Source organism: Sus scrofa, chromosome 8 (genome assembly GCF_000003025.6).
Source record: "Sus scrofa isolate TJ Tabasco breed Duroc chromosome 8, Sscrofa11.1, whole genome shotgun sequence".
In the NCBI taxonomy this organism is placed as follows: Eukaryota; Metazoa; Chordata; class Mammalia; order Artiodactyla; family Suidae; genus Sus; species Sus scrofa.
In genome coordinates this window covers 131,692,078-131,702,669 of record NC_010450.4, presented here as the reverse complement: position 1 = coordinate 131,702,669, position 10,592 = coordinate 131,692,078, and the positions used below count along the sequence as shown (strand labels likewise).

The 10,592-nt window shown below is 38.0% G+C and overlaps 1 protein-coding gene across 4 annotated transcripts in view; it reads right to left on the bottom strand.

The window, feature by feature from the left end:
* The window catches only part of KLHL8 (kelch like family member 8), a 66,991-nt gene continuing 57,907 nt past the window's right edge, over nucleotides 1,509-10,592 (bottom strand). For all 4 annotated transcript variants that reach the window (XM_021101776.1, XM_021101779.1, XM_021101777.1 and 1 more), the window contains exons 9-10: nucleotides 5,383-5,584; nucleotides 1,509-5,184 (exon numbers count right to left, since the gene is read on the bottom strand). In XM_021101776.1, the coding sequence (XP_020957435.1) occupies nucleotides 5,061-5,184; nucleotides 5,383-5,584 (326 nt within the window). In that variant the 3' untranslated portion in view covers nucleotides 1,509-5,060. The remainder of the gene's footprint in view (nucleotides 5,185-5,382; nucleotides 5,585-10,592) is intronic.

The following is a 10,592-nucleotide window of genomic DNA, read 5'->3' as shown; positions in this document are numbered from 1 at the left end:
CAAAGAGGAGTTCTAGAAGTTTTTAGCAATGGCAAGAGAAGTAGAAAAGATTATAGCTACATAAGGTTACTAATTGGAAGGACAACATACACTTTAATACATTAAGAATCTTATTTCTATATAGTACAAGTCTTCAATTGTTGGGAAGAGACAAATGCTCAATCAGCTGCCTTTAACCTTTAATTTTATTTTTTAATGGCCACACCTACAGCGTTTGGAAGTTTCCAGGCCAGGAATTGAATCCCACCTCCAGCTGCGACCTAAGATACACCTGTGGCAATGCCAGATCCTTTAACACACTGTGCCAGGCCAGGGATTGAACTCACACCACATCTCTGCAGTGAACAAGCCACCATAACTGGATTCTTAATCCACACCAGGAACTCCTTTAACCTTTAATTTTTTAAGGGGTAACAAAAATCTTCCTATTTTCAGTTTAATCACAAAAATGCTTTCTTTGAGGAGAAAAAACTACTACAGGAAATCTACTAAATCAATCTTGTATTTGAAAGATAGAGAGTAAACAATTATATAGTTTTGAGAAGATTCTAAAAAAGTAATCAAACAATGAAAAGCAAAGTAATGCAGACTTTAGGAAAAAAAATGTTTTCTTTTTTATAGATACACGTTTTGAATCAATAAAGAGCACTGCTGTGAAACCCAACTTTCTGATCTCAGTACTCGGTAGTGTATATATATATATAATTAATTTATATTATATATATATAATTTGGTAGTCTATATATATTTGGTAGTGTATATATATATATAATTTATATTATATATATATAATTTGGTAGTCTATACCAAATATACACTACCAAATATACAAATATACAAATATGTCCAAATATATTTGGTAGTGTATATATATATATATAATTAATTTATATTATATATAATTTGGTAGTCTATATATATGATAACTAATTATTTTGATTTGCTGGAATATTAAATTACTACCCAAAGTTACATAGTTTTAAGAAACTATTATAGAGACATTTTATTGCCACGTGTAACTCCGTAAGGAGAAAAGGAGACAGAGTCAATGAAATCCCAATATAATTTCTTTAGAAGTCTAATACGAGAAAACGCAGAAAACTTTTTTTTTTTTGGCTGTGCCTGAGGCATGTGGAAGTTCCTGGGCCAGGAATTAAACATGAGTCACAGCAGTGACAATGCTCAGTCCTTAGCCACTACGCTACCAGGGAACCCCCGGCAAACAGTTTTAACCAATAAGAAACTAACTAGATTCTATATGCATTTTCTATCATATAAGACAAGGAGAAAAAAGGAACAAAGATAACGCTCAAGTTTACTGTATGCAAGAGTAGCTTAGGCAATTTCAACAACTTATCTAGGCATTTAACTATTTAGGTTTAGAATGCATTTAGGAATTAAAGAGAATGAGTAATACTCCTTAGAGGGAGTACAAAATTTATTCAAACATTTAAAAAATAATCAATTACAGAGAATATAGTGAAATTAGTCAAAAACAATATCAAGTAGTTTGTTTTTAAAGTGGCAGTACAATACAGTAAAAGCAGTAGCTTTAATATCTATATGGGAGAATCACAAAAAAGCACCTAGAAACAGTTCTCGAAGAAATACGCAAATTTTTACTTTTTCTTTTTTCACTTACAATTTCAGAATTTTAGTTCATCTTTTTGATAGATGATATTAACATGTGAGGTTAAGTAGCCATCCTCTTTGAATATTTCATCCTTTTACTCCAATGCATATAATCACCTTCAACTGCATAATTCCTTCAAACTAATTCACATTTCATGCCTCAAAGAATATGTTTTTAATAAAAAGACTGTGCACATTGATTCCATTATCAGTCTTTTCATACCACTGCCAGGTATTCCAAGGCTTCTGACTGCACACACATAACAGAAGAGCCAGCCACGTGCTCTGTTTACTTCACTTTCCTTGTGAGTAGTTCAGATTTTGTGGGTAGCTAGGATACCAACTCAGTACGTCAGATGACTCCCGTAGAGAGAAAACCAGTAACCTAAGTAACATCACCATGCTCCTAAATTCTATACCCATGACAAAGCAGAAATATGTTCAAGAAAAAAACATTTTAAACAATCTCAAAAACAGTAAGATCAAGATCCCCCCCCCACAAAAATAAATAGAACACACTAGTAACTGCAGAAGACAAGAATTATAAGACAAGAACTCCATTAGACATGAGAAATAGTTAAAGCCAGGTTTTGACCCTTATTTTCCACATCCATCCAGTTGTAGTGAATCCAGTGAGTGCTACAGAATTAAATGCCTTTGGGATGGACTGAAATATGCTAACAATTGCACAAGGGAACACTGGTTTAGATCCAGCCATGACTTATGGACTTGCCCGCAAGCTGATAACAAAAAATGGCATAATCTGTGAATATTTTTTCTTTTCTGGTCGTGCCCACAGCACGCGGAAGTTCCTGGGCCAGGGATCAAACCTGAGCCACAGCAGTAACCCGAGCCACAGCAGTGACAATGCCAAATCCTTAACTACTAGGTCACCAGGGAATTCTGTATCTGGAACATTTAAATCTGCTTCATGAAACACCTTTATTTTTTATTTTTTTATTTTTTGGTATATACAGTTTAATGAGTTTGGACATACGAACATACCTGTGATGTCATCAAAACACATAAGAGAAAATAGATACATATACATCAACCAGAGGTGTTTTTGTTTTTTGAAGCTGGTTTGGTTTGGTTTTGTTGTGAAACACCTATGATGACATCTACCCTCTCCACAAAGTTTTAAGTGTCCAATATCATACTGTTAGCCGAAGGTACTGTGCTGGACAGCACATCTCTAGAACGTATTCCTCTATCCTAACTGAAATGACACACCTTGAAGAACTCCCCATTTCCTCTCGCTTCCAAGCCCTGGAAACCACAGTGGTATTCTCTGTTTCTAGAGTTTGGCTATTTTCGATTTCTCATGTAAGTGGAATCACGTAACAGCGGTCTTTCTTGTATCCGGCTTACTTCATATAGCATAATGCCCTCCAGGTCCATCCACGTTGTACGTGACAGAACTTTCTTCCCTCATAAGGTTGAATAATATTCCATTGTATGTCTGTATCATTTTCTTTATCAGTTAATCTGTGGATAGATCACTTAGGTTGTTTGCATATCTTGACTATTGTGAATAATGAATAATGTTGCAATAAGCATGGAAGAATGAAAGACCTTTACCTATGCCGTCTTACAATTTTTTTCTTTTCTCCTTTTGATCTAATGTACCCAAGGCACTGGCTCTCACACCGTGGCTTTTTGCCTGGCTGCACGGACAAGCCCAGTTTGCTATTCACTAGTGACCATCCTCACAGCTAATAGGCAATGAATCCAGAGCTAATGGGCAGGGCCGCGTTCTTCACTGTCCCCGCTTCCTTGTCAACCAGATGACTGACCAGCAGTAAACGACACGAAACTCCAAGGCATGACTCAAGGAAAATTTAGGACGGCCTGGACAAGAGGTACCAAACTGCACTACAAATACAAAATAGCATATTTTAATATCTTCATAAATATTTATAAAAATATATACATAAAATGAATAGGCCACTATAATGCTGGTAAAACCATGATGAGCTGTTAGATCAGGAGATGTGTCAATATCCTGGCTTTGAATTAATGTAAAGAAATATTTCCTATTTATTCAATAAAGAAACTGGAGAAAATTAAGTACCACAGGAAAAAACAGTAGTTTCAATCTTTCTCTGTTTTTACAGTATCTTTTATTGGTAATGATGGACTTGAACTATCCAGGAGACTACAGTCCACAAAGGGTCTTCGTAAAAACGCATTCGTTTTCTGATAATAAATAACTCCAGATTCTGTACAGTTAGAAAAACTATGATGGTGGCAAATAGAAAAACAGAAAGATAATAAATCTTGGGTTCAAAATGAAATGATTAAATCAAAGAAGCGTTAAACATATTTTTGGAGTCCCCTCATTAGGGAGTCATGTAATGGACAGCAATCCCTTTCAAGGTGTCTTAACTGGGCATTAGAATAATGTCGACTCTAACGCCTTCTCCCCTTAATATCTTCTCTGGTTCACTTTTTGCCTTTTATGAAAAAAAATTTTTTTTCTGTTTTTTTCCAGGGCCGCAGCTGCGGCATATGGAGGTTCCCAGGCTAGGGGTCTAACTGGAGCTGTAGCCTCCAGCCTATGCCATAGTCACAGCAACACCAGATCCTTAACCCACTGAGCAAGGTCAGGGATCGAATCTGCAACCTCATGGTTCCTAGTTGGATTCATTAAACACTGAGCCACGACGGGAACTCCATTTTTTTTTTTTAAAACAAATCTTTTTTGCATGAAATGAAGAAAATAAAAGTGTAGATTCATTCAGATGGAATTAGTTCAGTTAGGTCTTTTGATGTCCTAACAATTCAAAATGAAATTAGGGGTTTCTTATAAGCATTCCTATAAGCTTCTGAAAATGCAGCCAAAGGGCACTCAGAAAGATGAAACATTTTTTCTACTTCTGTAACTACCCAAGAAATTGAAAAATCACCTAGAAAAAAGCAAGGCATAAATTCATCAGCACCAAGTAAAAATGATCTTCAAATGAAGCAGGTCTGTTATGTGTCTTGACATCCTTGTGTTGATGAATAGCTTGGAATCTCCTTTCTAGGAAAAGTCCACTGCCTAGGATTAACTCCCTTAGGTGAAAGGTAAAGCTCAGCAAATGACTTCATTTTACATTTTGTTTCGTCCACATTTTTTAAAAAAAGGAATCTCAAGGTTTTGGCACTATTTAAACTTTTTTTTGGAGGAGGAGGTATGGTTTTGGGTTAGACTATCTCCCTTCCCTACTTCATTATTTGCTGAAGTGGGAAGTACCAGCTTTAACTTTATTCCTAGTCATTCTGCAGCTACCATTCCAAAAGTTGCACTTAGTCGCAATACAGCAGCCCGGATTTAAGTAAGACTCTAGTAGGAGTTAAAACTGTTCAAAGGTGGCCACTACAAAATCCTGGTTGTCTCTCTTGCCCACCGGATAGGACTAAATTGTTGGCAACTGGAACTCGAGTCACATACAGTCAACCACATTACTGGATCCGTGACCTACATCTCGAATTTGGCTCGTTAAACAGGCACACACAGCTACACCTGCTCCAGCTCTGCAGTGAGACACAGATCCAACAAGCTCCCACCTGAAAAGACAGAGGAGGAAGAATGTTACCTTAAAACAAATCATGATTTACTTTACTCAAGGCATGGATGGACTGGTTTTGAAAGACAGCAAGACAGCCCAGAAGTTTTCAATGAACGCTATCTAGCAGCATTTGAGCGCTCGGAGTAATCTGTTATGGCAGGATTTCATCAAGGCATAAAGGAAACATAGAAAGTACCTGTTCAGCACTGGATCAAACGCTTCTACTGTATTTAAGTATGCATTGCCATTATGGCCACCAACTGCAAAGATTTTGCCCATCACTGTTGCGATCCCCACTCCGCCCCTGGGAGTGGTAAGGGCTGCTACATAATCCCACTTGTTGCTTCGAGGGTCATATCGCTCAACTGAACTCAGAGGGGAATTATCATCAAAACCACCTATATAAAGAAAGATTTTAAAAACACCGTTAGAGTTCACAGAAATTAACCATTAAACCTCAATTCAATAGCTTTTACAAACCAACCTTTTCAAAACATTTTAAAAAACCCTACTATCTATCACTACTACCAACTCCTATTATACATTTTCTACAATTCGAGATAATTTAAACTGCATTTTCTTCAATACTAGGATTAAAATCTTAAAGTAAGAAAAACTGGAATCCCTGTACTCAAGCAGATAATTTAGAAAAAAAAAAAACCCTAAAGATATTCATATAATTTTTCCTTAGTCTCCCAAAGGAAAACAAGATAGTACTGAGACTCCTTCTCTTTGCGTGTACATGTACATATTAGATTTTTAGACAGTAGAGGGCTTGAGAAGAGAATTAATCATTTGACTGATTTAGATATAAATTAAAGTTTTTCAACTATTTCCCTTAGTATTGTAATTGCGATCATAATTAGAGATGGTGGACAATGACTGAATTCCTAGCATTTTGCCAAAACTACATCATCCTTTTTTTTTTTTTTTTTGGTTACACCCCGTGGCATGCAGAAGTTCCCAAGCCAGGGATCAAGCTCGAGCCACAGTAATGACAAGTCTGAATCCTTAACTACTAAGGTACCAGGGGACTCCCCAAACTCTACCTTCATTCTACATACTCTAGAGGCTGATTGTCCCGCCGTAGGATGTCCTAACAATGTTCCTTACTATGTTCCTGGGGGTTAAACACAGAGACTGTTATTTTAATAGTGCTCTTTCCTTTAAAAGTCAATGTATCGCTCTGACATAAACCACAGCAACATGTTCTCAGATCCACCTCCTAGAGCGATGACAGTAAAAGCAAAAATAAACAAATGGGACTTTAACTTAAGAGTATCTGCACAGCAAAGAAAACCCTAAACAAAAAGACAACCCACAGAATGGGAGAAAATATTTGCAAGTGAATCGACTGACAAGGGATTACTCTCCAAAATTTATAAACACCCTCTGCAGCGCCATACCAAAAAAACAAACATCCCCATCAAAAAATGGGCAGAAGATCTAAACAGACCATTCTCCAAAGAAGACACACGGACGGCCAAAAAACACATGAAAAGATGTTCAACATCACTCATCATTAGAGAAATGCAAATCAAAACCACTTTGAGGTACCACCTTACACCAGCCAGAATGGCCATCATCCAAAAGTCTACAAACAATAAGTGCTGGAGAGGGGGTGGAGAAAAAGGAACCCTAGTACACTCTTAGTGGGATTGTAAATGGGTGCAACCACTGTGGAAAACAGTATGGAGATGCCTCAGAAAACTAAAAATAGAACTACTGTTTGATCCAGCAATCCCACTCCTGGGCATCTATTCAGAGAAAACCATGACTCGAAAAGACACATGCACTCCAATGTTCATTGCAGCACTATTTTCAATAGCCAAGACATGGAAACAACCTAAATGTCCACTGACAGGAGTGGATCCAGAAGATGTGGTACATATACACAATGGAATATTACTCAGCCATTAAAAGGAACAAAATACCAGCATTTTTAGCAACATGGATGGACCTAGAAATTATCATGCTAAGTGAAGTCAGCCATACAATGAGACACCAACATCCAATGCTTTCACTGACATGTGGAATCTGAAAAAAGGACAGACGGAACTTCTTTGCAGAACAGATGCTGACTCACAGACATTGAAAAATTTATGGTCTCTGGAGGAGACAGTTTGGGGGGTGGGGGGATGTGCTTAGATTGTGGGATGGAAATCCTATAAAGTTGGATTGTGATGATCATTGTACAACTACAGATGTAATAAATTCATTGACTAATTAAAATTTAAAAAAGGTGAATGTGTCCCTTTTTAGGTTCCATCTCAGTCTACATGAGTAAGAGCTCTCTCCCATGTGACTAAGCCAGTTTTACAGAGGACAGGAAGTGTTGATATGATGATTGGTCTATTTAGAAACATAGTTAAAAAAATCAACAAAATCAACTTCTCTAATGGGTTTAATTTTATTAAATCAACAGGTAAAATTCACTGACCTTAGTGCATAACTCAATGAATTTTAACGAATGTATACAGTAGCATCATTACCACCATACTACGATATAAAGCGTTTTTTCATAATAAAGGCTTTAATGTTAAAAAAATTTATCATAGTTGATTTACAATGTTTTGTTAATTTCTGCTGTACAGCAAAGTGACCCAGTCACACATATACATACATTCTTTTTCTTATTATCCTCCATTGTGTTCCAACACAAGTGATTAGATATAGTTCCCTGTGCTAGACACAAAAGCTTTAGTTTTAATTATTGCCAATGCTAATGTAGAAGATTAGTTTTTAATACAGGCCCTCTTTTTCACTGACTCCTTATCATTTTTGTAGGCAATGCATAAAAATCTTGAATAAAAAACTCAAAGCAGAGGAAAACGCAGGATGCAACTGTTTCCTGTACATACAATTACCTTCAAAGTTTTCTTATTCAAATCAGTTGTACCTGCTTTAAGTAGGAGTTGAATAACCGAAAGTGTTTTCTTTCCCCCACGGTTCAGCCTGAATCAGTCTTATTTTTACCATGTCTGTTCTATCTATAAGGGCCCAGAAGTTTTAAGAGTAACAGAAACAACGATACCTCTATTTGACATACAACACAGGTCAATGCCAACACTAGATAGGGAGCTGTGAGAGGAAGCAATGGTGTACAGTAAGAACTCCGGGTTCTCACAGATCCTCCTTCAAGTTTCAGCTTTGCCAACTTGATTAGGCATGTGGTTATGAGTAAACTATTCCTCTCTCTGTCTCTGGCTACCTCAAAGATCTACTGTGATGATCAGGTAAAACTGAAAAGGTGAATTATGTCATTTCTCTTTAATATACATAAGCACTGAAATAGTCAATATCATTTCTATCACTTGCAAATGTTTAAACGCTAACAATATTCTACTCTCTTATCAAGAAATCTAAGTTTTGGAGTCCCTGCCATGGGCCCACTGGGTTAAGAATCCAAATGCAGATGGGATTAAGAGGGCAGAGTACAAGGACTGGAGCTCATCTTCTCTCATAAAAGCAACAAAATTACAACCAACTGCTGAACAACCTTCAACCAAATGACTTCCAACTATCAAAAAAGACAGCCTATCCCAGAAGACAAAGAGAAGGCCCCTTCAGGATGGTAGGAGGGGCAATTATGTGATATAAGCAACCCCTACCTGCCGGTAGGCAGTCCACAGACTGGAAAGTAATTGTATCACAGAGGTCCACCCATGGGAGTGAGAGTTCTGAGCCCCATGTCAGATTCCCATGCTTGAGGATCTGGCACTGGTGGGAGGAGGAGGACCCCCCCCAGAGCATTTGGTACTGAGGGCCAGTGAGGCTTGTGCGCAGGAGCTCCACGTGACTGGGGGAAACAGACTCCATTCTTGAAAGGAGCACACGGGCTTTCATGTGCACTGGGTCCTAGGGCAAAGCAGATATTCCACAGGAATCTGGGTCAGACCTTTTGCAGTTCTTGGAGGATCTCCTGGGAAAACAGGGGGTGACTGTGCCTTGCTGTAGGGGAAGGACATCAGAGGCAAAGGTCTCTGGAAAAATCATCAGCGTGTGCTCCTCTAGATGTGGCCATTTTGGAAAAATCTGGTCCCATCCTCAGGGCTGAGAAGCTCCGGCCCAAAAACAATCCAGGCGGGAACACAGCCCTACCCATCAGCAAGCAGGCTGCCTAAAGACCCCCCAGGCACACAGCCACCTCTAATGCCACCCAGAGACAAAGCCCCACCCAACAGAGGATTAAGAATCAGCTCTACCTACCAGTGGGCAGGCACCAGTCCTTCCCATCAGAAAGCCTGCAGCAAGTCCCTGTACCAACTTCAGCCACAAGGAGGGCAGACATCAGAAGCAAAAGAATCTATAACCACATCCAAAAATCTATACGAAATGAAAAGGCAGAGAATTGTGACTCAAATAAAGCCTGAAAGAAAAAAGGCCCAGAAAAGGAGCTAAGTGATTTGGAGATTACCAACTTCCATGAAAAAGACTTTAGACTGATGATAGTAAAGATGATTCAAGATCTTGGAGGTAAAGATAAACTATAAGAAACAATGAGCAAAGAAATAGAAGATTTAAGGATTAAGCAGAGATGAAAAATACAGTAACTGAAATAAAAAATTCACTAGAAGCAACCAACAGCAGAAGATAAGAGGCAGAAGAATGAATAAGAAAGATGTAGGAAAAACTAGTGGAAATCACTGATGAAGAACAGAAAAAAGACTGAAAAGAAATGAAAACAGTCTAAGAGAACTCTGGGACAACGTTAAATGCACCAACATCCATATCATAGGGGTGCCAGAAGGAGAAGAGAGAGAGAGAAAGGGCCAGAGAAAATATTTGAAGAAATAATAGCCAAAAACTTCCCTAGCATGGAAAAGGAATCACTCCCTCAATTCCAGGAAGCACAGCGAGTACCATATAAAATAAACCCAAGGAGGAACACCCACACATATTAATCAAACTGACCAAAATTAAAGACAAAGAGAAAATTCTGAAAGCAGCTAGGGAAAAGAACCAAGTAACATACAAGGGAACCCCAATAAGGTTATCAGATTTTTCAGCAGAAACTCTGCAGGCCAGAAGGGTGTGGCACAATATATTTAAAGTAATGAAAAAACCTCCAACCAAGAATACTCTACCCAGCAAGGCTCTCATTCAGATTTGAAGGAGAAATCAAAAGCTTTATAGACAAGCAAAAGCTAAGAGAATTCAGCAACACTAAACCAGCTCTACAACAAATACTAAAGGAACTTTTCTAGGTGGAAATGAAAAGGCCACAACTAGAAACAAAAATGTTACAAATGACAAGGCTCACCTGTAAAGACATACATGTAGTAAAGGTAGGAAATCATTCACATACATATATGCTACCAAATCCAGAAATCATGGAAAGAGGAAGGGTACAAATGCAGGACACTGGAGATGCACTTGCAATTAAGAGACCAACAATTTTAACCT